The following is a 25,609-nucleotide window of genomic DNA, read 5'->3' as shown; positions in this document are numbered from 1 at the left end:
TATTTTACAGAGTACAGTCATACCTCATGTTACGTTTGCTTCAGGTTGCGCGTTATCAGGTTGCGTCCTGCGGTGACCCGGAGGTACCGGAAAGGGTTACTTCCGGGTTTTGCCACTCACGCATGCGCAGACGTGCAAAATGACGTCACGCGCATGCGCAGAAGTGGTGAATCGCGACCCTCGCGTGCGCAAACGTGGTTTGCGTACTTTTCAGGTTGCGATCCGGGCTCCGGAATGGATCCCGTTCGCAACCAGAGGTACCACTGTACAAGGCCCTTACAATTTAAAAATTGCCACTGGGAAAACTGAGGAAGAGGGAAGTACAGTAATGTTTTGTTGTTGCAGTTTCAGGCTTAGGGAGCAATCCTTAATCTTTTATGCCCTTGTCACTTCCAGGCTGGGTTATTGTAATAAACTGTATGTATGGGTTTGTCCTTGAAGACAGTCCCCAAGCTTCAGTTGGTTCAGAATGCTGCAGCCGGACATCGCATTGTGCCAATTTTGTTCCGGCTTCATTTGCTACCAATTTGTCCTGGGCTCATTCCACGGCGCTGGCTTTGGCCTTGAGACGAAATGGCCCTGGGACCAGTGTCTCTCAAGAATCACCTCTTCCAGTATAAACTTGCTCAAGACCTGTGCTCTGTTTCTGAGGCCTTCCTTGTTGCTTATTCACCAACAAAATGCATGGCTTGTGAGGTCAAGAGAGTGGGCTGTTCCAGCTCTGGTGGTCCCAGGAATAATTTATCCCGCCCCACTTCTGCCCATTCTTAAAAAACCTTTGGATCAGGATTATTGTTTCTATCAGAACTTGTGCAGGTCTATACTGATGATGCTGCGTGTTTATAGTTAGTATTCTATTTTAACTTGCTCATTGATAATGCAATTTATTTATTTATTTGGTAACGTAGTCTTGAGTATGATTTTTCACAGAAGGGTGGGAAAAGAGGTGCTGAAATAATAGAACAAAGAAATACATGTTCACATCAAATTTTGCCAAAGCCTCTTTGGACTCCGAGAATATCTTTCATTGTACTGACAGCAACCAGTCAGATACACGACAGCCTTTAGTGGAGAGCAACAAAGCCATTCACAGGGCATAAAGAGCAATTCCTATTGAGAGATACTTACTGTAAAGACATCATCATCTCCAACTTCAGTCTCATTGTGGATTGTTGAGGATGAAGTTGTAGATCCTGGAAAGACATTTTAAAATGTACACTGTTTCTGTATGTAATTATCACAACCCACAACAAGCCTACTGACCCTGGTGCAAAGCTGTGCAACATGTACAACTAGGGAATTTGCTTCGTTTTTGGCACAGAAGCGTCTTATAACTTATATATAAAAACTTGCCCATGTTTCAAAAGCCAACTGGTGATGAGGGATGGTGGAAGGTATGCTCCAGAAAAAAGAAGAAAAGGGAAAAAACTAAACAAAGAGCCCAGCTGCATGCTTAGAACGGACGTATATGTTCTCCTGGAATGTGGCCAATGTTTTTCCCCCTGCTTGTTTTTACAGAAGCAATTAATTTTATCTGAATATTCTTGGCAAGATCCAAAACGCATATTTGAAAATGGTAAAGGAAATTGTGTCAAAATAAGGGATCGTTATTCTATGTAGGTAAGAGAAGTACCGTATTTTTCGCTCTATAACACGCACCTGACCATAACACGCACATCGTTTTTAGAGGAGGAAAACAAGGGAAAAAACATTCTGAATGAAACAGTGGATGTATCATTTTTGGGCTTCATGCTGTGGCCACAGACATGTGATCTGATGGTGAATTTGGGGTGACCCAATGCAAAAATCCTGAGAATTCCTGTGGATCCATGCTTTGTAACCACATTTTTGCACCATTGCAGCCCCAGGCAACAGTGGGTGCGTGATTTTTTTGGTGCAGGCTGTAGCCATGGACATGCTATGTGATCTGATGGTGAATTTGGGGTGACCCAATGCAAAGATCCTGAGGATCCATGTGGATCTATGCTTTGTAACCACATTTTAAGTGGGGAGCGAAGGAAAAACAAAGAAGGGACATGAGAGGGGTGTGCAGAGAAGCAGCTGGCTAAGAATGCAGGAGAGGGATTTAACGGAGGGAGGAAAGAAAGGCAAAAGTTTCCCCCCACCAAAGCCAGCCATCTCTCTCTCTCTCTCTCTCTCTCTCTCTCTCTCTCTCTCCCTCCCCCCCCCTCTCTCCCCCCTCTCTCTCCCTCCCCCTCCCCCTCTCTCTCACTTCCCCCCTCTCTCTCCCTCTCCCCCAGCAGCACCCGAGCACAGAGAGGAATTCCCCTCTGCTTGCCTGGAGGGGAGGGGCTTTCCCTGCTCTTTGTTCCGTTTCAGCAAACACAGCAACGAAACAGAGGAGGGTGAGCAGTAAGACCCTGAGGCAGAATGCAGGAAAGCAGCCGCTTCCTCTTTTCAGTTTTCCCTTCTCCGTGAAGTGCCGCGATTTGATTTTTGCCTGATTTTTCGGCTCCAGGGACCACACATTCACTCTATAACACGCACAGACATTTCCCCTTCCTTTTTAGGAGAAAAAATCTGCGTGTTATAGAGGGAAAAATACGGTAACTAAGAAAAAACTGCTTCAACAAATTTAAGTTTGGTTTTTTAAATTGCTTAATCTGGTAGCATAAAATCCCAAACAATTCATTCAAGACAAACAACGATTAAGGCTGAAGTCACAGAAAGCTGCTTAAGAAGTCATGTGCTAGAATCATTTGAAACTTCATTCAATATGAGACTTTGTGAGTCAATTAATATTGTATTCATTTGTGGATTAGCTTCAAATATATAAATTCCTAGATCTTACAGAGATTGAAAGCTGACTAACTTGAATCACATCCTCCCTAAGAAATTGAAAGCTGATACAAAAGACTAAGACTTTGATTTAAGGAGTAGCTCATTTCAGTGAAAAATTTGTGAAATTCAGCCTTCAAGTTATAACAACAACAACAAAGCGACTTAGAAACAAAAAACATAGTCCCTGGGTGCTGGTTTTGTACCTTCCATGAGATCTTCAATGGCTTTTCTCACACCTCTATCAAATGCTCGTGCATCAGCAGGGCTTAGAAAAGTGAGCCCAAACTTTCTGTTGTCGACTTTCCAGTGATGAAATGTAGGGTTTGCTTTAGTGTAGACCAAGTCCTTCTTCACATAGCATTCCAATACCACCTGGGGTTCAAAATGCAAAGAGGTAAAAGTGAAGGTCGTGGGTTTGTTAGTTTGGTTCATTTACTGCCTCTTGCATTGCCAAAACATGTCTAGTCTCTATGCAATTGTTTTGGTGAGAGAAGCTCTCTTCACAGAATAGGTCAGCAAAAATAGCTTTGCAAGTGAAACAAAAATGTTTCAAACACTTCCCGCTGGAATGGCAAAGGAACACCATTACATTATACAGTCATACCTCGGGTTGAAGTAGCTTCAGGTTAAGCATTTTCAGGTTGCGCTCTGCGGCAACCCAGAAATAACGGAGTGCGTTACTTCCGGGTTTTGCCACTAGCGCATGCGCTCAAGTGACGTCCCACGCATGCGCGGAAGCAGCGAATCGCAACCCTCATCTGCGGGTTGCGTTCGCTTCAGGATGTGAACAGGGCTCTGGAACGGATCCCGTTCGCATCCAGAGGTACCACTGTACAGAGAGCCATAGCTGGCGTAGGGGGTGGGGGCTAGCCAGGTGTTTTGTCCCAGATGAAGCCTCCAGAGGGGCACCATTGAGGCTCCCAGTGTGTAAAGGTAAAGGTAAGGGCCACTGACCATTAGGTCCAGTCGCAGACGACTCTGGGGTTGCTCATCTCGCTTTATTGGCTGAGGGAGCCGGCGTACAGCTTCCGGGTCATGTGGCCAGCATGACTAAGCCGCTTCTGGCGAACCAGAGCAGCGCATGGAAATGCCGTTTACCCTCCCGCCAGAGCGGTACCTATTTATCTACTTGCACTTTGATGTGCTTTCGAACTGCTAGGTTGGCAGGAGCTGGGACCAAGCAACGGGAGCTCACCCCGTCGCGGGGTTTCGAACTGCCGACCTTCCGATCGGCAAGCCCTAGGCTCAGTGCTTTAGACCACAGCGCCACCCGTGTTGTGTATGAAAATGTGCGTGGGGAGAGTACCAACCTGGGTCTTGGACCTGGGTTAAATTAAGCCTAGTTTTGCCCCTGACATTATACACTACCATTGCAAACCATTGATGTAGTACAGTATTTTAATATTTTTTTTGGAAGCCCCCCAGAGTGGCTGGGGAAGCCCAGCCAGATGGGCGGGGTATAAATAAAAATAAATTAATTATCATTATTATTATTATTATTATTGCAAACAGATTCCAAAACTTAACCAGAGCTACCCAACTCCCTCTGCAAAATGTGCACCTTTGTCTTGCTTAGCATAAAAACCAAGAAGTTACTCTAGTAGACAAATGTAACAAACAATAAAGTACAATTGCAGTACCATTAATAAGGATATGCACATTTTGTGCATAATGAAATCAAATATATGCAGATAATGCGCACACACTCTAACTGCCCCACGGCAAACTAACTTGTCACACCCTGCCACTTATTCTGCCTTCTTCTGTAGTGAACAGCTTGCCTCATTTCTTTGATTCAACTGCAAATATTGAAAGAGAAAATGTGGTGCAGTGGATCTTGAATTGCAAGTTGGATGGGGAGACTTTGGTTCAAATCTCCACTTGGCACAGTTGCTGAGCAAGCTTCGCCTTGTGGCTCTAACCAACATCACATGCTATGAGGATTAAATGGCAACGACCCCACGTACAGGGGCTCCAAACTTCTTGGAGATTACAAAAAAGTGTGTTCTGCAAGTGTGTTGGTACTATGGATGCACCCAGTTAAGTTTCTGCTTATGGGACATTTTATAGTTTTACATTTCATGTGCCCATGCAGGGAGAGCTGCTGTTGTTTTCTCAGTAGCCAGCCTTTTATCAAACAGAGACCCACAGTAGGTGTATTTATCATATTTCAGAGCCCAAACCCCTTCTATGAAATCAGGATGTATAATAAAGATAGCAGCAAGAGGTCTGTGGTTATAGGGCACATTCTTAGATGTGTTCAGATAATGATATATACATACTAATAGTGAACTAGTTCTCCAGAGGTAGCCAGAACACCACCATCTATGCACAAGGGGGGGTTTTATCACCCCAAATTTCTGCAGATTGACCAAAAAACCCTAGGCAGAGAAGGACAAAATATGGATTGAGCATGCTCCCTGGGCATGGAGCACTGAGTGTCTGGAAAGAGGATGGAATGGAGTGTCGTGGAGAAGAGCATGGCTGGCCAAAATTCAGAACAAGGGCACGCCGTATACTGCAACATTTTGTTGCAGATCCAACTTTTATCACATAAAACAAAAATGTGTTTAAGTGATGTTGGGCCAACAACTTCTGAAAACAAGAATTTGGTAAGGATCTACTTCACAGGTCATCCGTTGGCCATCCCTGGTTGGGCTAAATCTGTAGGTGGAACCTACGTCTGGTAGCTAGCTGATTCGTTCTTGCAGCTTCATGATTTAAATGTGAATCCCCCCCCCTTCCCGTTTTATTTTGTGCAAAGAAGCAGGAACTCTTGGTTCTATAAACAGCCATGGTAAGGAGCAAAGTGTCAATCCGCAAGATAAATTACCCTTGCATTTTTGCTCTGCCAGCCTATACCTCAAGCAGAAGGTGGCATAAATAATTCATTGCCATTTTAAAAGCTTGAATTACTCAGTACAACGTGACTGGCTTTTTCTATTCTTTATACTACAATCTGCGATGCTACAGGATTTTGGCAGGGTGGGGGAAAAGTGTCAGTTTCACTTCTTTGAATAAGAAGGTGTTAACTACATAAAAATGGAGGTTTTAAAACATTAATGTGCAGCTGCTATTTTGGGGAGAAAATAGATTGTGCTCCTTTGAAGTAGGAGGAGGGGTTTTTGCCTGACGGGTCATGTATGGTCTTGTGAAATGCTAAGAAAGCTGTGGAGGCGGGGGAAGGAACCAGAAGCAAATACTGAATTAGATTAAATTACCAGTTTGTCTTTTTGCCTTTCTCCGTGGATCAGAAATCCACTTCTTCCATTGCCCTCTGGGCACATGACCTTGCAGACACCAACTCTACTGAGACCGCCTCCTTCTTGCGGCAACCATCCTCCACTGGAGTCATCTCGGGTCATAACCACAGCTTTGACTCTCACAATATAGCTGTCACTGAAACAGACAACAAGAACAAGAGACCGTTAGATCAGGCAGCGAAGTTCACAAATATTAGCATCCACTTATCAGAATCCATGGGGGTGAAATCAGCCAGCTTCTGCAGATGAAGCCGCTAACAGTGCTCTCTGATATAATAGAGAGATACCAGGAGCCTCTCATGCTCCAATAAGCCAAAGTGGTTGATTCATAGACATGAAGGGAAGTTCTTACTCTGTGAAGGAGAAATGAAACTCAGCATCCTAAAATCTCAAATATTTTGGTTTTGAATAATCAAGAGTTTGTTTTCAGAAATTGGTGTGTGCAGGGAAAGTGCTCCATTTTCATGTTTCATTCTGAAACATACATTTTGGAGGTAATAATGTATTGCCCACAAAAGCTCGTGCCACAAAAATAAGCCTTTGTTTCAACAGTCTTGTGGCAGCTTAGGCAGATGTGAACTTTTTGGGTTAAGAATCAGCTGGTGGTGATTGGAAATATGTAATTATTTTGAGGGGATTATGAAGGAGCCATTTGACTAGAGGCTGAGCTGGAGCAACAAGAAGCCTTGTGCCATAAATTCTAGGGTCACCATAGGTTCCAACTGCCTCCATCCACTAATCTGTCTCCCTCCCCCCCCCCCCGACTGGATTACTGCGCCCAGTGGGGTCACCACTCAGCGGTCATAAAAGACAATTGAACTTTGGAACATGGAATATACGGACTTTGTTGGATAACACAGATAATGAGCATCCTGAATGCAGAACTGCCATCACTGCAAGAGATTTGCAACACATTAACATCGATATTGCAGCACTTCAAGAAACTCAAAGAGCAGGAGATGGAGAACTGAAGAAAAAGGAGGCTACCCATTCTTCTAGAAAGAAAACGTTGAATACATGGAGTAGGCTTTGCTATCAAAAACAATCTTGTGAAGCTCTTGTCAGATGTCCCTACAGGCATTAATGAGCGACTTTCAACCCTTCAAATAAAGCTCACCAAAAACCAGAAGGTCACTATTCTAAGAGCTTATGCACCATGAGACATGAAAGAATTTTTTACTCTCAGCTGGATACCATCCTATCAGAGATTCCAAAGGAGGATCCTGGGTGATTTTAATGCAAGAATTGGGCGAGATTTCGAAAAGAAGGAATTGGCAGCAGCAACCAGAACGAAATCTTACTTTTGACTATATGTGCAACAACCTTGTTATTGCCAAAATACTCTTTCAACTGAAGAATAAATTTAGAACATCATGGAGGCATCCTCAGTTGAACCACTGGGACCTCTTAGACTATGTTATTGTCCGTGCTAAAGATCGCCGTGATGTGCTCCCTACCAGAGCTATGACGAGCGCCGACGACTGCTGGACAGATCACAGATTAGTATGTTCCATGATGGCTATCAAGATTATACCTCAATGCAGGCTTCAGAAGGAAACCAAGGCACAAACTGAACACTCAATCCCTTCAAGATCCCATTAAGTGGGATTGCTTCCAAACAACTCTTAAGGACCATCTGCTTTCAGAATTCCCTGAAAACATCAAGGAACACTGGACCAAGCTAAAAACATCCATTATTGCAACCTGTGAACAAACTATTGGATACCAAACCAAGAAACACCAGGACTGGTTTGATGAGAATGACAGTGAGATTGAATGCATTATTGACAAGAAAAGGAAGGCCTTTCAGATCTGGCAAAGAGAAAGAAACTGCACCACTATGAAGAAAACCTAAGCCAATGCTAAGGCTGAGGTTCAAAGAAGAACCAGAGAACTAAAGAACACCTGGTGGGTAAAAAAGCTCAAGAGATCCAGCACTTAGCAAACACTCATGATGCATAGAGTTTCTTTAAAGCCACAAAGACCATTTATGGGCCAATAAAACATGGCATATGCCCCCTACACTCAACCAATGGTACCACACTTCTAAAAGAAAAAGAAACTATTGCGCTGTGCTGGAAAGAACATTACCAACATCTCCTTAACTGCAACTCCTATGTAGCTGCTGAGGTCCTCTCACAAATTCCGCAAAAACAAATTAGAGATGAGTTTGCAGTACCTCCAAATCTGGGAGAATTGTGTACAGCTATTAACCAAATGAAAAACTACAAAGCCAGCGGACCTGTTGGGATACCTGCCGAAGTCTTCAAAGTGGACGGAACTGAACTTACACAACAAATTCACAAGCTCATGGAAAAAATCTGGGAGAGAGAGAGGAGATCCCAGCAGACTTTAGGGGTGTGAAAATTATCAATCTCTTTTTAAAAAGGTGATAGAACAGATTGTGGAAATTATCGAGGCATCTCTTTATTAGATGCGGCCAGCAAAACTCTTGCAAGGATCTTAGCAAACTGTCTTCTAACAATATCTAAGGCTACCCTGGATCCCAAAATGGTTTCCGACCTTCTAGTGGGACAGTGGATTCACCACTCGCCAGCTTCAAGAAAAATGCAGAGAGCAAAACCAACCCCTGTATATGGCATTTATTGACCTGACTAAGGCCTTCAACACTGTAAATCGTAGTGTCCTGTGGACCATCCTTCTGAAAATTGGCTGCCCAGATAAATTTGTGAACATCCTTTGACTCCTCCATGACAATGTATCCATTCACAATGGATTCAGGTGTTAAACAGGGTTGTGTTATTGCCCCAGCTCTATTATTTTCACTGCCATGATCCTATACTTTGTCGAAGGGAAACTCTCCACTGGAGTAGAAATCATATATCGAACAGATGGAAAGCTCTTTAATCTGAGTAGGCTGAAAGTAAAGAGTAAGGCTACCATAATGTCTGTCACAGAGCTTCAGTATACTGATGACAACGTAGTCTGTGCTCACTCAGGTTGACTTCCAAACCATCCTAAATATTTTTGCAGAAGCTTACGAAAAGTTTGGCCTATCGGTCAACATCAAAAAATCTGAAGTGTTGCACCAACAAGCACAAAACAACCCCTCTGCAGCGCCACAAATCCAACTCAATGGTGTAATGTTGGGAAATGTCGATCACTTCTCCTACCTGGGCTGGCATTGATGCCAAAATCCAGCATCGTCTGAGCTCTGTGAGTGCAGCTTTCAATTGAACTGCAGTGTGTTTGAGGACTGGGACATTTGCAGAGAAACCGAAATGCTTGTTTACAAAGCTATCGTACTACCAACCTTACTGTATAATTGTGAAACACGGACCACTTATAAATGCCATCTCCAACTCCTTGAAAGATTCCATCAATGGTGACTGAAAATTTTTGCACATCACTTGGGAAGACAGGCAAACTAATACCACTGTACTGGAAGAAACAAAGATCACCAGTGTCGAAGCCATAATTCTTCAACATCAACTTCGTTGGAGCCCCTTCCATTTCTCCTTTTCATTTTCATTTTCATTTCATCAGAGGCTTCGCATTGCTTTTGCTGAAGCCATGGAGCCTGCACTCACTCCATAAGATGCACACACATTTCCCCTCACTTTTTAGGAGGGGAAAAGTGTGTCTTATACGGTACTTATCCTGAAGCTACTTCAACCCGAGGTATGACTGTACTCTATTGTATGGCCACTGAACCTTCTCTCTCAGAATGAACACAAGAAGAAACGGCCCTTCCCCCCAGAATAGAAACACATTTTGAACTCTTCAAGACAAAACTCACACAATAAATGTACCACCATCTCCCCAGACAGCCAACAGAAGGATCTGGTGGAAACAAGAGATTGGCATATGCAGTAATATGTCATTCTGCAAAATGCAGGACATGACGGCTGTATCATGGCAGGATTAAGCCCTGGTGCTATACTGAAGTGAAAGTGCCCCTGCCCAGCAATAGCTCCACAGATCCTTTCCTGTATCCACTTTCCATAGCAGAACCACCAATGTCACAGATACCCTTGAAAGCGTCCCTTGTAATGTGTAACCTGTAAGCCCAACAACTCAAGTCCATTCTTGCAGCAGAGTTTCATCTGTGCAGTCTGCTCTTACTTGTGTTAATTGGCTGATTTAGCTACTTTAGCTCAACTGATATCTATAGTGGTGGAAGCTTAGGGAAAATGCAGGTCTCTGGACTCCTGAGCTACCTGGAAACCTGTCAGCCCTTTCCTTCTATCACAGTGTCCCAAGGTTTGCATTCATCCCACCCAGAACAAGACTCATCAATTCATCCAATACTGAGGTGGGTAGCCCCACACCAATTAGAAGGGAAAGCAAAATGGAGACTCCCACATACAAGGTTTTCTTCAGCATAGCTGGGCAGTATACCATACAGAAGCGAAATATATTGGAGTCTTGGGGGTGTGTGTGTGTGAGATGCCTATCATATGCCTTACACGCCAGCATCCACCAAGCCCTTGCACTGTTTCCATGCGCTGCTCTGGTTCGCCAGAAGCGGCTTAGTCCTGCTGGCCACATGACCCGGACAAACTGTCTGCGCACAAACGCCGGCTCCCTCGGCCAGTAAAGCGAGATGAGCGCCTCAACCCCAGAGTCGTCTGCGCCTGGACTTAACTGTCAGGGGTCCTTTACCTTTTTACATTTCGTCTGCTATTCACTGAAACAGATTCAATGCAACAACAGTACCCTTTCAATTTATTTATTTTCAAGTCTGCACTGCAGAATCATTTTGCTTTGACTTAAAATACAACTACAGTACTTGCAGTTTATCTCCAGGGGTGCTTAAAATCTAAAAATACTTTCTGGACTGTATTCTTTAAGTGTTCCTTGGCAAACATAGGACTTGGGTCAAGAAGCAGAACATATGCGTTTAATTATCTGCTGTCTCTAAATGTGTGGCGCTAACAGCACTCCAACACTCCCCCCCCCCCATTCTCTCTCATTTAGAAAGCAGCAGGGACAAGACTCACAAATTTGGTTACTCAAATATAGCTCAAAACACACTAACTGTCAGCTTTCTTGCTATAACATAAACAACTAATTTCCTTCCAAAATGCGTTTTGTACAATAATTATACTTATTATTAATATTTACTATTTATGTAGTGCTTTTAAGTAGTTTAAAATACTTGCGCAATAATCCTTACAATGGGGGTCAGCAAGGTTTACATCGCCTGGGCCGGTTCACTCCAGCGGAGGTCTCCTGGTTGGCCAGATTGCGCGGGCATGTAAACGCGCGCCCACGATTTCCGGTGTCTGTGTCTTCACAGACGTGATTTTTGGCGTCTGTGCAGACGCAATTTCCGGCGCCGCAGAAGCAAGTGCCCACACCACGCTGGTTTAGCGCAGCACGCAGGGACTCGCTAAGTGGACAGCTTGGTTCACGATTGGCTTGTGGGCCAGTTAATAATAATAATAATAATAATAATAATAATTTATTATTTATACCCCGCCCATCTGGCTGGGTTTCCCCAGCCACTCTGGGCGGCTTTCAACAGAATATTAAAATACAGTAATCTATTAAACATTAAAAGCTTCCCTAAACAGGGCTGCCTTCAGATGTCTTCTAAAAGTTTGGTAGTTATTTTTCTCTTTGACATCTGGTGGGAGGGCATTCCACAGGGCGGGCGCCACTGCTGAGAAGGCCCTCTGCCTGGTTCCCTGTAACTTGGCTTTTCGTAGTGAGGGAACTGCCAGAAGGCCCTCGGCACTGGACCTCAGTGTCCGGGCACAACGATGGAGGTGGAGATGCTCCTTGAGGTATACTGCTTAACGATCCCCGTGGGCCGCTTGTGGCCCATGGGCCTTAGGCTGCCGACCCCTGCTTTACAACAATCTTTTAGTTAGGTTGGAATCGTTATCCCCATGCCAGGCTGAGAGAGTGTGCATGTTTGTGTAATCAATGCACCAAGATACACAAGAACTTCATGCATCTTTGAGTATGGATTAGCTGACCCTTCGCAGCAGCTGGTACCAAGTACTTTGGATGGAAGAAAATCTGATGAGACTGAGCTAGAACTCCTTCGAGACCCGAGGACCAACAAAGAGGGCTACCAACAAAATCGGCAGAGAGAGACTGACAGAGATTTAAAGGCCTCAGATGTGAGGAATCCAGGCTAAAGACTGTTTTTGTGGACATGGGGACATTGGGAAGGGACAGAAACAAGGGCGGGGGGGGAAGAATTTTTAAAAATATGTTTATGACCTTTGTGTTTGATTATTATGACCTATTTTTAAGATAAAAGGGAAATTTGTGGAAGGAATTCGAGTCGACCTTACAAAAAGGATTTAATATATATAAGAAAATTGGATAAGTAAAATTTGGCCAAGTAATAAGAATTAAGTATTTTTTAAAAAATATATATATATATAATAATAATATGTAAAGGATGAGAGATATGAACTTGCTGAGCTAATTTAATTGAATTAGGATGTATGAAGGGGGGGTGGGGGGAGGTCAAGAACTGGGGTTAGGAAAGTAAGGATATGAAACTTTATATGTGTTGTCTTTGTCTGTGTGTGTGTGTGTCTGTGTTTATAAAATGTGAAAATTCAATAAAAAAATTATAAAAAAAAAAGAACTTCATGCATCTGTATGCAGACCTCTTATTCCTGGCTTCCCTTCATGTAAGTGGGTAAGATGACAAACAAACCAAAGAGACCCAGTTTAGCCACAGCTTCCCGTTCTCCGCAAGCTGGGAATTATGGTTCATGGTTTCCAAACAAGCCAGGATCAGGATGCCAACCTTAAACATGGATTCAACATTCTAGTTTGTGTGCAAGAGAATAACCAAAATTAATTCAATTTGCTCCCAAGCTGCAGCCATCATCACAAGCTCCAACAATTCATCAATGGGCTCTTTTTAAGTAATCAATGTGAACATTTTCATTCTTAGTGTTGTATTAAGGTAAAGGGACCCCTGACCATTAGGTCCAGTCGTGACCGACTTTGGGGTTGCGGCGCTCATCTCGCTTTACTGGCCGAGGGAGCCGGCGTACAGCTTCCGGGTCATGTGGCCAGCATGACTAAGCCGCTTCTGGCAAACCAGAGCAGCGCACGGAAACGCCGTTTACCTTCCCGCTGGAGTGGTACCTATTTATCTACTTGCACTTGACGTGCTTTCGAACTGCTAGGGTAGCAGGAACAGGGACTGAGCAACGGGAGCTCACCCCGTTGCGGGGATTCGAACCGCTGACTTTCTGATCGGCAAGCCCTAGGCTCTGTGGTTTAACCCACAGTGCCACCTGCATCACATTGTTGTATTACCTTGATTAAAATTATGGTAAAAGGGGAGAGGGAAGTCCCAACCTGTTAAATCTTCTGTCTAAAGTTTAAAAGGAACGGCTAAACTGATACAGGAAAAGCAGTAGCTGTGCTAACTTGCATTAGGCACAGTGTGAAAACATTTTGAGTGCCACCTCCTCCCATTAGCCTTAACGCTTTAAAACAGAAGAATTGTAGCACCATAACAGATGTAACACTTGAAACAGACTTACTGTGGCATAAACCTCCAAGGAGGAGGGAGCTCACTTCATCATATGCATGGAAATAGTAGGCAGGTAAACAACCAGGTGTAGAGAAAACATATGTAAATGCACCCCCAATCTCATGCCAAAGTACCTTAATATGGCTGAAAGAGTATTTAAGAAGGAAAAGGAAATCAAAGTAAACAAGAACAGCAGTGTGTGTCTGTGTACAACCCTTGCAGCAGCTCAAAGGTAAAGGTAAAGGTACCCCTGCCCGTACGGGCCAGTCTTGACAGACTCTGGGGTTGTGCGCCCATCTCACTCAAGAGGCCAGGGGCCAGTGCTGTCCGGAGACACTTCCGGGTCACGTGGCCAGCGTGACATCGCTGCTCTGGCCAGAGCCAGAGCCAGAGCCGCACACGGAAACGCCGTTTACCTTCCCGCTAGTAAGCGGTCCCTATTTATCTACTTGCACCCGAGGGTGCTTTCGAACTGCTAGGTTGGCAGGCGCTGGGACCGAACGACGGGAGCGCACCCCGCCGCAGGGATTCGAACCGCCGACCTTTCGATCGGCAAGTCCTAGGCGCTGAGGCTTTAACCCACAGTGCCACCTGCGTCCCTTGCAGCAGCTCAGTCAGCCTCAAATCATAGAATCATAGAGTTGGAAGAGACCACAAGGGCCATCGAGTCCAACCCCCTGCCAAGCAGGAAACACCATCAGAGCACTCCTGACATATGGTTGTCAAGCCTCTGCTTAAAGACCTCCAAAGAAGGAGACTCCACCACACTCCTTGGCAGCAAATTCCACTGTCGAACAGCTCTCACTGTCAGGAAGTTCTTCCTAATGTAAAGCTGTCTTTACTTTTCACTAGAAAGCTGAGAGAGGTGGTCATACTTCCCAACAATTATAAACAGTTGAGCCAAAAGACCATTAAAATCCAATGACTATTCTATGCAAAGTCCAGTTCTATACAGAATGACCACAGTCACTTTTTGCAACAGCAGTAATAGAAAATACTTGAATTTTCTAGTGGGAGCGAACACTTTTGATTTCACTTGAGTTCTGAATGGGGATGGGAGTGTTAGAAACCAAGCGTCATATGGGAGGCTGGGGGACAGCCCTTCTCTCAGGTCCTTTGATGGTGAAGTTAGAAGCAAGTCTCTGGCCTTCAACAGACCAAGCTGGGGAGCTGAAACTCTTCCAAACTTTAATAATTCTTCTTTACACTTTTAATTTAAAGTGTTGGCCAATACAAGAAATAACTTGGAAAACCCTAAATTGCTTCTTTCTTAGAGGGGTTTCATTTCATAGTTAACACCTCCCATCCCCCTCACCACTCAAAAGAGACAATTGCAGTAAAGAAATAAGCAAAGCAACTTTGAATTCACTGGCAAAACAGAGACAAACTGCATAAAAACGAACAATTACTCCTCTCGCCATAAACAAGTTGTAACCTGAAATGATTTCAGAACATGTTTATTTTTACAAGCAAGGGGGAAATTAAAATGAGCAAACCTTTCTATGCCTAAGCATTTGACTTATAATTCTTCAATAATTCTATAATTAGACATGCATTAAATTACTTTGCACTGATGTGGCTGAATGCATGTAACCCACATATTCTTACACTGTCCGCTATGACCAAACTGAGTTCTGTGGAGCACAAACCCCCTGATTTCTCTCCAGAATCTTCAAGCATAGAACAAACCATTTGGCACAGCAAAAAGCTTTAAGAATGGAGTGCTCCTAATGACTCCACAATTTACAATGGAATAATCATCTGGCTCTAAACCATCCATTCAGCAAAAGAACATTATAGTGTCAGAGGTCAAAGGTGGAGGTTGTTAAATGGGAACAGACAAAAGAAAAGGGCGGAATCCAATAAAGAGGCAAATTAATGGCTGAAACACCATTCAGAATCTGCACTAACTCCATTCAGCTTCACATTCTGCATTCGCATTCACATGAGGTCATGCTAAAAAGGAATAAACCAGATTGATCCAATTACTTGGAAAGAGCAAATTTCATTGGCTGCCTGGTAGGTGTTTTTTGTTTTCGGAAAAAGCAGAGCATTATTTGAAGGCTAGCATTCTCTAAAAACAGAATTGAACTCTAATCTCAAATCTAGCTGGGGGAATCATTTAACTACAGCAGTTCCTCAGATCTTTTACCTAGGGCTGCCATATTTTGAAGAGCAAAAAAAGAGGACGCATTTGCCGACTTCTACTTTTAACTACGGGTCGCTATGGCGACTCTCATTTTAAACACCGCTACTATACGTAGGCTATAGAAGCTGTAATATATATTGCTAGCAGCAATGTTCTTAACTTTCAACAAACGCCCTTCAGATGGCAATGCGTGTCACCACAGTTTGAAGTTCAGGTGGCCCGGCTTTCTCTGGGTCTATTTGCTGAGTCTCTGCCTGAAACTCTTCTTCAAAACACTCACGGGAATCACAGCTTTTCTAATGCAGGTGATTACACAAAGTTCTGTTCTTTTCAGATCAAGAACCTATCAATACATTATGCAGATTAAAGCAGCAAATTCCTGAATCGTGCTACTTCTGGTGGTGGGTATGACATATCTGTCAGATCTGAGTGTGCTCCTGCACAGACAGAATTCCCTGCATAACTAGGAAACCAGAGGAAAAAAAGGTTTAGTGCAGCCTTCTTTCTGGCAAGCGAATGCATATGCAATCCTAGGCTATCATCACATTCTGTGTGATATGTAGAATGGCTGCAAGTTTAGCACAGTACAAGTTTTAGTGGTGACCAGTAAATTTTAATACCCACTTAATTTGCATGGAAACTAAATGACCAGCAGCAACAACCCCCCCCCCTGCCCGCCAAGAAACCCCAAAACTCAAACACCAAACTATTCTGGTGGCTGGCAAGATGCTACCTGCTCAGCTGCTACCCAAGTGGTCTACTCTTGGTGATGAATACAGCCTACATTTGAGACTCTGTAAACACAAGCCAACATTGGGAAATTGAAATGGTTTACTTTTAAACAATGTGGGTAAGTCTCCTAACACCATAGAAGAATATCTGCTCCTACTTACAGCAGGCTATAATGATAAATGATAAATACCAATAAATCCTTTTGGAAAGTATACATTAGTCTGCATTGCTTGTACAGAGAGAAAGCAATGCATCACTTTTACCAGAATCACATAAGCAGAATTCCTAGGCTAAAGCATTTTGTTACAATATCAACAAAGGACAAGAACGCTGGCTCAAAAGACAAGTATCAAAAGATCACATTCCTAGGTTTTTTTTAATAAACAAAAATGCTTTTCGTTCAAAGATTTACCTCTTCTAGAATATATAAAGCTTAGATGCCTGGAGAAAGACAGGTCTTCTAAACACCTCTGGTATTGCCTTGGTCATGTTTCTGGAAGTGGAAGTGGAAGATGTGGACCAGCAAAAACTCTTCTCTCTATTTATTGGAGGGTTGGTCTGAGATCTGGAATCAATGACATCACAGCTTTTGAAGTTAACCAATGAAATTTATTTTATCCCAGATGGGCCAATGGTAGGGAGTTCATTTCTAGGATACCACCCATGGGATAAAACAAACCTATTAATAGAAGCATGAGATTGTTGACATGTGGACCAGCGAATGGGAGGCGTTCCCTTGTTGTTAGGATGAGGCAGTTTTCCTCCCAGAAAAAAAGTATTGTGCAATCTGCCGTGCTTTTCCTTGCATGAAACAGTGGAAAATGGGGTGCCAATTAGCTTTTTTGCTTGGGATAGGCAAAAGGATTTCTATCCCAGGAGAAAGCATATATCCAGGAATCATCAGGAGATGCTATCACTTTGATTGCATTCTGCTGCCCTATCGGTTGATCTTGGGCAAGAGTTATCAGGGGACATGGTGTCCTGTTCTTTTAGATGTGGAGCTACTGGAGTGCTTCTATGCATTCCTGGCAAACACAAAAGGTAATTGCTGCTCAGCGCAATGAAACCTTCTTGTGATGTCCCTCTGGGTCCCATTTCACAGCTTCATTTTCAGCCATCGGGAAGTTGGAGGAGTGTTGTTTTCCAGACATAACTCAAGGAGATACTATCTCAACAAGCCCTTAAAAAGCCTGGACCCCCAAAGACATTTCAAGGTCATATCTTCCCTTACATCTGGTTGAAATTGCCACAGCATTCTTCTAGGATACTTTCTCTGCAAAACTTAAGGCTGCAAGTGGCCAGAAGTGCAGAATAGAGTGGGCTCAGCAAAAAGCCTATGCTCCCCTGCAGAGTTGCCAAAGCAGGGTGCCTTTTTTGGGGTGGCTTTTGTTGGTGACGGTTGATGTTTCAGTCTTAGGAAGATCTGTTTTCAGATCCCAAGTTATAACCAGCTGGTGAGTGAGACAAGTTACAAACAAAAACCAAGATTAGCAGAACACTCAAAATGTGGAGAAGCCTCACACAAGTGGATGGGAAAGTCCAAGGTCACTGTGTTTATGTGATGGAGAATCTTGATAGGAAGAAAAAAAGGCATTGTGCAAGCTGTCATACTTTCTTCACATCCTTGTCAATTTGCCTTGTTTACTATTCATATTTCACATTCTATTTGAAAGTGTGTTTCTTTGGGGTTCACTGTTTGATCGGGGACAGACTATTGTGGTATTTTGGCTAGATTCTTTGGATTAGATCTGTGCATGATGGTCTGATCCTGACAGCTTGAGATGGTGGGTGGGGAAGGGAGAACTTAATGATTACTGATTACAGTATTGAAAATCACAAGAGAACTGCAGGCTGAAAAGTGACATGAATTCCTTAGGTGAAAAGGTAAATCTCTGGACCAAGTTTTCGAGAGAAACATCACATTATGTAACATTCCAACAAAAGGCATTTGGGACTGAGCTACATTTTCTGATTTACACCAAACATTTATTTCTCTTTTCTTTTCCTCCTTTGTTCCTCCCCCTGCCCAACTTTCTGTCCTATGGGTCATAAACTCTGTTCTTCAAAATAAAATAAAATGAACACAGGATGGAGGTGAGTGGGGACAAGAAAGATTGAAAGCAACACTGAAAACAATATAATCCAACTCAGGATATTTCATCCACCTCGCCTTTTGTTAATCCCACAAGTACACTAGCGGCAGCCCCCAGACTGACTCCGAGGATAGACCCACATAGTAATCCAAGTGGGAGGTTACACAGGGCAGGGGAGGCAATTTTCTGTTTTCCAAGATCCAGGAACCACTCACTCACAAGTTTCCTTCCCTGATGTCCAGAGAATGAGCATGTAATAAACTGTGAAAATACAGACATATACACATATCCTCTCTTGCCTTTCCTCCTCCTCCTCCTCCTCCTCCTCCTCCTCCTCCTCCTCCTCCTCCTCTTCTTCTTCTTCTTCTTCTTCTTCTTCTTCTTCTTCTTCTTTGCCAATTGGTGAACACTTTGTTTTATTCCAGCAGACTTTTGCTTCATGCAGCAAGTAATTTTTTTAAATGTTTGTTTTTAAGTGATGGCTCCTGTTTCTTTTAGATTTCAAATACTGTAAGATGCGCAGAGTGTGGGGTACAATTGCTTTTAATAAAATACCGTATTTTTTGCTCTATAAGACGCACCAGACCACAAGACGCACCTAGTTTTTGGAGGAGGAAAACAAGAAAAAAAAAAATTCTGAATCTCAGAAGCCAGAACAGCAAGGGAGATCGCTGCGCAATGAAAGCAGCAATCCCTCTTGCTATTCTGGCTTCTGGGATAGCTGCGCAGCCTGCATTCGCTCCATAAGACGCGCACACATTTCCCCTTACTTTTTAGGAGGGAAAAAGTGAGTCTTATAGAGCAAAAAATACGGTAACTAGATGTCATATTGAGAGGGTGAACACACAGAAGGGGGAATTTTAATGAATTGATAATTCTTCTACAATTGTATCCACGGCTGAAAACGGTACTCAGACAATTATTTGTTACTTTAAAAAAAAATTAAAAAAATTAAGACATACAGATGATGTATGTCATTTTTTAAAATCAAGATAACCTTGCCGTTAGACAACTACTATTCTTCCTGTTACTTCTAAAACTCCCCAGACAAGTCTCCCAGCAGATAGCATGGTCACATGTGCTATGGCTACAGTTAATTACTACAAGTATTGCTTGCCGAACCGTGTGTCAAAGCATTTGTCCTTCCAGGCTGTGATACGTTATGATTAACATTTTTTATTACTGTGTCTTCTTTGCTGCTGTTATGTTTGCATTTTGTTGTTGTTATCAAATTAATACAAAAGGGAAAGCATTTATTCAATAACATTTCTCTATCAAAATTCACTTCTGTCTTTTGGCAAAATATTCCACAGATACGGAAATGATAGGAAGATGGGCTCTGTTGGAAGATGAGCTTTTGCTGGTGAAGCCAGTTTTGGAGGGGCTTTGAAGGGGACCTGGGGACAACTGGGACATGGTGGCGCTGTGCTCTAAACCACAGAGCCTAGGGCTCGCCAATCAGAAGGTCGGCGGTTCGAATCCCCGCGACGGGGTGAGCTTCCATTGCTCGGTCCCAGCTCCTGCCCACCTAGCAGTTCAAAAGCACATCAAAGTGCAAGTAGATAAATAGGCACCGCTCCAGCGGGAAGGTAAACGGTGTTTCCGTGCGCTGCTCTGGTTTCGTCAGAAGCGGCTTAGTCATGCTGGCCACATGACCCAGAAGCTGTCTGCAGACAAATCAGCTCCCTCGGCTAGTAAAGCAAGATGAGCACTGCAACCCCAGAGTCGTTTGCGACTGTATTTTACTGTCAGGGGTCCTTTACCTTTAGGGACCATTAGCTTAAGCTGTGATGCTGAGCACATCTATCAGCAAAACTGGCCCGACCCCTAGGCTTTGTTATGCTTTACAGGCATAGCTATAAATAGAACAGTTGGATTACTGGATCTGCTAGCCGCACCACCAGGCCACTGGCAAAATGTAAGTGTCCCCACAGACTTCCATAAATGTACCTCTACCTGTGACTGAATTTGTCTGTTTTTTCATCCCTGGTTTGTTTTGTTTTTTTAATGCTGCATAAAGCAAATACAGACAAAAATCAATAGCAATACAGCATTTTGTGAAGCATAAAAGAAATTGTCCATTTTGAATTTGGTGAGAGGGAAATCCTTCCCAGGGCAAGAGCCCTCTGTTATTACTTCATACACCGTTGGTTAAAGTCTAATTTATCACAACTCAAATCAGGTATGATAGATACACTCATCCTTCAAGGAATGTTAGTCACCTGCCAACTCATATAGATAAGAGCCGCAGTCCCCAGTGATATGCTTTGCCATTCAAAATCCAGTTCCCTTTTTGCCCTGTTAGTCAGTTCATGAACAGGTAGCCTTCATCCCCCCCCCCCCAAACTCCACATTTCAGTCCAAAAGGGTCATGTAAGCACAAGTTACTCTCCTCAGTGAAACATCTTAAATCTAAGCCATGAAAATGTGCCTTCTTTCCACAACACACCACTGCAGAATTTACAGACTTGTTTTTTAAAAGGGAGACTAGAAACCACGGAAAGAGGAAAAAATCCGGCTACCTGAGCCCAGGCACACACAGCATCTAAAAGAGGAAGACACGTACCTGCCAACAGATGCCATTTCCTCTACATTTTATAACCCCGCGTGCAGTTTTTACCATTATTGCCACAATAAACCATACGATAAAATGGATTGCCTTGCTGACTCGAGTACCAGCTGGTTAGTAGAAAAGTGGCTCCCCCCCACCCTCCTTGCATGATTCAGTCTCCTTGACAAATATACTGCATTGTACTAGATGAGTCATCAGAGGACTATTCTGCATTTTATAGGCCAGTTGCATAGTTCCTCATGTTTCAGCATTCCCATAGTGAATTAAACCAAAAACTGACCAAACACTTCCACTTTACTCTTCCACCTTCTCCGTTGGTGTTGTTTTAAAAACCAACAGCAGCATCCTGCTATCACCATTTATATCCTGCCCTTACCACTGAGCAACCATTCTTGCAATGCCCTGAAGCAACTGAATGTCTCAGCATTGCTTCCAGTGTTGGGAGGTTAAAAGCTGCAACACAAACATTTTACTCAAGGACTGCTAAGGGAGCTAGGAGCTGGTGCTACTCCGATTTGGTGCAATGTACATCTGGTGGAGTGGACCACACCTGCACAAAACAGTGACCAGCCGAGGTAAACACATGCCATGAAGCCATGCGAGGCATTGTGGCTTATGGACGGAATCGGTTAAAAATAGCTTCCCCTGCTAAAAGAGCATCTGTCCTTAAAATGGACTGAAATATTTATCACAATGTCATTGTAATAAATACTTAATTCCATTATATATTTTTATTTTCTTCCTCCCATTCGTGATTTGGTGTTGGTCATTGTGGAACTACATATTGGTCCCATCCGGCTGATCACTTGGGGGTTACAGGGGTCAGCAAACTTTTTCAGCAGGGGGCCGGTCCACCTTCCCTCAGACCTTGGGGGGGGGGGAGAGACAGACTATATTCTAAAAATAAAAATGCCCCACGAATAACCCAGAGATACATTTTAAATGAAATCACACATTCTACTCATGTGAAAACACCAGGCAGGCCCCACAAATAACCCAGAGATGCATTTTAAATAAAAGAACACATTCTACTCATGTAAAAAACATGCTGATTCCTGGACTGTCCGTGGGCCGGATTTAGAAGGCGATTGGGCTGGATCCGGCCCCCAGGCCTTAGTTGGCCTACCCATGCCATAAGACATGTCCTTCATAGGGAAGCATCAATTGCCAAGCCCCACAAACACTGGGGCAGGGGCAGAGGGGTGATTTGTATTGGAGAACTGGCATGGGGAGAAGGGAGCGTTTAACCCCTTCTGCACTCACCAATTCTTTTAAAACCCCTTTGCTCCCAGAAGTTGAACATATTTCTGGTTTTGGAGCTCAACTGATTTAAACATGGCGGGGGGGGGGGGGAGAGGTAGAGGGGGGAAGTTGTGGGAATATTAGTTCTACCTGCATTTGCACACTTGCCTTTCCAACTGCAAGGGCTACCAAGGCTGGGGCCAGCAAACCACAACTGAAGCTCCCCTATAAGCAAGTCAAAACTGGATGTTAGCACAAACTTCCTACAAAAGAGAAGGGTGCGGAGGAACAGGACAAGCCTCTGTCTAAGAGAAGGGGAGGCTACATAACAATCAGAGAGCAGGAGCAGGTGGGACCCCCCCCCCAATTCCACATGTTGGGACCAGCCACTGGAATCGCCTGGAGGGACAGTTAAGAGGTATGCAGAGAAGAGTGTGGAACTAGAATTCTCTAGATTTTGACAGAAGCCTGAAACAAGGCAGATAGTTCTGCAGGCTTATGTAAATATAGCTATGCATCACAACCACCCAGTTTTGATCAATCCTGTATTAACTGTGCAGCCTACAGATGACAGAGCTCAGTAGCAGAAGTGGTTTGCGAAGAGGACGGCAGGCGTTGACGAAAGGGATAAGTGCGTCAGATCAAAAGGAGCACAGAGTGCTCTTTTTAAAATTAAAAAGCAGCATTTATCTAAATATTCAGAGTACGTTAAAGGCTTTAGTCACAACTAAGTTATCAAATAATATAGAAGAAGGCTGGAAGAGATCCAGCCTTGCTGTTTCCAATAGGCGAAAGATTCTATTGAAGAAACATGCACAAAAATGCTACTATTTTTAAATATAGCTGGCTTTGAAGCTCTAATTGCTTTTAATTCCCTTGGATTTTTCAAGGAGAGAAAAGGGGGAAATTATGAAGTACCTTTGAAACAGTTTCAAGAGCACAGTGTGACACACGCACACACAAACAGCAAGGTATTTTAAAGATTTCATTTTCATTCAAGATAGCAGAAATGGAAAGGTATCTGATGTTTATTTAAAAGCGTACTTCCTTCCCTGAGAGAGATTAAAAACACCATAACAGGCCTGTTTATCATCCTGAGGCAAGCAGGGGGTGTACTTGAAAACAAACCAAAGAGAAGCTTTTCACACTCTGGTTGCTTCCAGACAGATCTGTTTACTGAACATTCATCCTGATTTGTCTGCATATGGCTGTTTCTTGGGCATTCGTTCCAATTTTCTTTGAAGAGAGGTTACACAATGTTACACCAAGGAATTCTCACCCCACACTTCCCAGTGCATTTTCCTGTCACTTTCCTAACTGCAAGAAGTCAAGTTGTTTGAAGGTCTGGGGCGGGGAGCGGGGAGAAACAGGTTTGTTGTGCAAAAGCACCAAATCCACTTTAATTTTACAACCTGAATTTGCCAGTATGTTATTGAACCCCCTCCCCCCCAAAAAACCCCAGTGACAATATGAAAGCTGCCTCTGTTTCAAAAGAGGCAAAAGAAAAGGAAAATCTTCCACATATCCATGATGGGCAGAAGAATCCAATGGGCAGAAGAATCCAATGCCCCACCAGAATGGAATACGTAGAGTCTTCAGGCATATATTATATAATTTAACTGACATAAAGCAGTGGTGTCCAAACTTTTTTCAAAGAGGGCCGGATTTGATGAAGTGAAGAGCCAACCAAAGTTGTTGTTTTTTAATTTTTTTTTATTCATTTTCCAAACATTTTTATACAATCAACTCATATTAACTCTCACATTCATCAATTTTTGACTTCCCTCAGTTTCTCTGCAAATCTTTCGTTAACATTTCTATTGTTAACATTGTTAAGCATTTCTGAACTTATTATTGCCTTTAACCATTCCTCTTCCTTTCTCCTACTCTCTTTTTTACAATATTTCTTAATTTTTCAGAGACTCTTCAAAACCAACAAGCGTTGTCTGTGCATCACATATGCTTTTCAGATAATCTGTAAATTTCCCCCAGTCCTTGATAAACTTTTGGTCTTTCTGATATCGAATCTTCCCAGTCAATTTATCCAGTTCCGCATATTCAGTCAGTTTCATTCTCCATTCTTCCACTGTTGGAATTTCTTCCTGCTTCCATCTTTGCGCCAGAAGTATTCTTGCAGCTGTTACGGCGTATTGGAAAAGTTTACAATCTTTTCTATTAATTTCATTACCTAGTAAGAAGGCTTCTGGTTTTCTAACAAATGTATATCTCAACATCTTTTTCAATTCCTTATATATCATTTCAATTCCTTATATATCATTTCCCAGAAGCCTTTCACCTTTTTACATTCCCACCACATGATAGAAAGTTCCTTCTTTTTCTTTACATTTCCAACACTTATTACATGTTTTATACATTTTAGCTACTTTAACTGAGCCAAGCAAAGTTGTTGGCCTTTTTTTAGGGTTGGAGTTGTTGAGCTTCTTTTAGGATTGAAGTTGGTGAGGGTTCAGACCGGAGGGCCTGAAACAGACTCTGGACATGCCTGGTGCAAGGGATGTGAACCAACAACAGCTTAAGCCTTCATTGTTGGCAAAACTTCCCATGATTTCGCAACAGACACCTCAATCCATCCATGTTGTCCTGCATGTAATATCGACACAGCCATGTTTGGATCATATCTTGACTTAAGGAGAGATCAGCACAAACTGGTTTTCCCCCCTTCACAATGCACAGGAAGTATCTAATTAACCATATCTTCCCATGTGAACGGGAAAACTATGGCTACCAGCTTTGGGATCTTAAACTAACTTTAAACGGATCAAGAGGGGGAGAGAGAAAGGCATGATAGAATCATAAAATTGAAGAGTTGGGAGGTACCCGAGAGTCATCTAGGCTTCCTCAACCTCGGGCCTCCAGATATTTTGAAACTACAATTCTCTTCATCCCTGACCACTGGTCCTGCTAGCTAGGGATCATGGGAGTTGTAGGCCACAAAACACCTGGAGGGACCTAGTTCAACCGCCTGCAATGCAGTAATCTCAACACACAGCCCCTTATCCAACTTGAAACCATTGCCAACCCTGCTTAAGTGCTAGCAAATGTGCTAGCAGTTCTAGGAGGAGACAGGTATGTGTGTTGATTCTTTTTCTTGTACCTTTCTTGAGTCTTCTTCCTCCCTTAAACTTGGGTGGTGGTTGCTATATTAGTACAGTGGTGCCCCGCAAGACGAATGCCTCGCAAGACGGAAAACCCGCTAGACGAAAGGGTTTTCCGTTTTGGAGGTGCTTCGCAAAACGAATTTCCTATGGGCTTGCT

General features: G+C 43.2%; 1 protein-coding gene across 3 annotated transcripts in view; it reads right to left on the bottom strand.

Moving 5' to 3' along the window:
• The window catches only part of SPRED2 (sprouty related EVH1 domain containing 2), an 81,228-nt gene that overhangs the window by 17,258 nt on the left and 38,361 nt on the right, over positions 1-25,609 (bottom strand). The window contains exons 1-5 of one of the 3 annotated variants that reach the window (XM_079969982.1): positions 21,086-21,191; positions 16,839-16,991; positions 6,024-6,201; positions 3,006-3,174; positions 1,129-1,193 (exon numbers count right to left, since the gene is read on the bottom strand). In XM_079969982.1, coding sequence (XP_079826108.1) covers positions 1,129-1,193; positions 3,006-3,174; positions 6,024-6,167 — 378 coding nt within the window. In that variant the 5' untranslated portion in view covers positions 6,168-6,201; positions 16,839-16,991; positions 21,086-21,191. Of the gene's footprint in view, positions 1-1,128; positions 1,194-3,005; positions 3,175-6,023; positions 6,202-16,838; positions 16,992-21,085; positions 21,202-25,609 lie in introns of those variants that run through there. The other 2 variants (XM_079969981.1, XM_079969980.1) reach the window with 2 other exon arrangements.

The sequence above is a fragment of the Podarcis cretensis genome, assembly GCF_951804945.1.
Source record: "Podarcis cretensis genome assembly, chromosome: 3".
In the NCBI taxonomy this organism is placed as follows: domain Eukaryota; kingdom Metazoa; phylum Chordata; class Lepidosauria; order Squamata; family Lacertidae; genus Podarcis; species Podarcis cretensis.
This window is presented reverse-complemented; position numbering and strand designations above follow the sequence as displayed.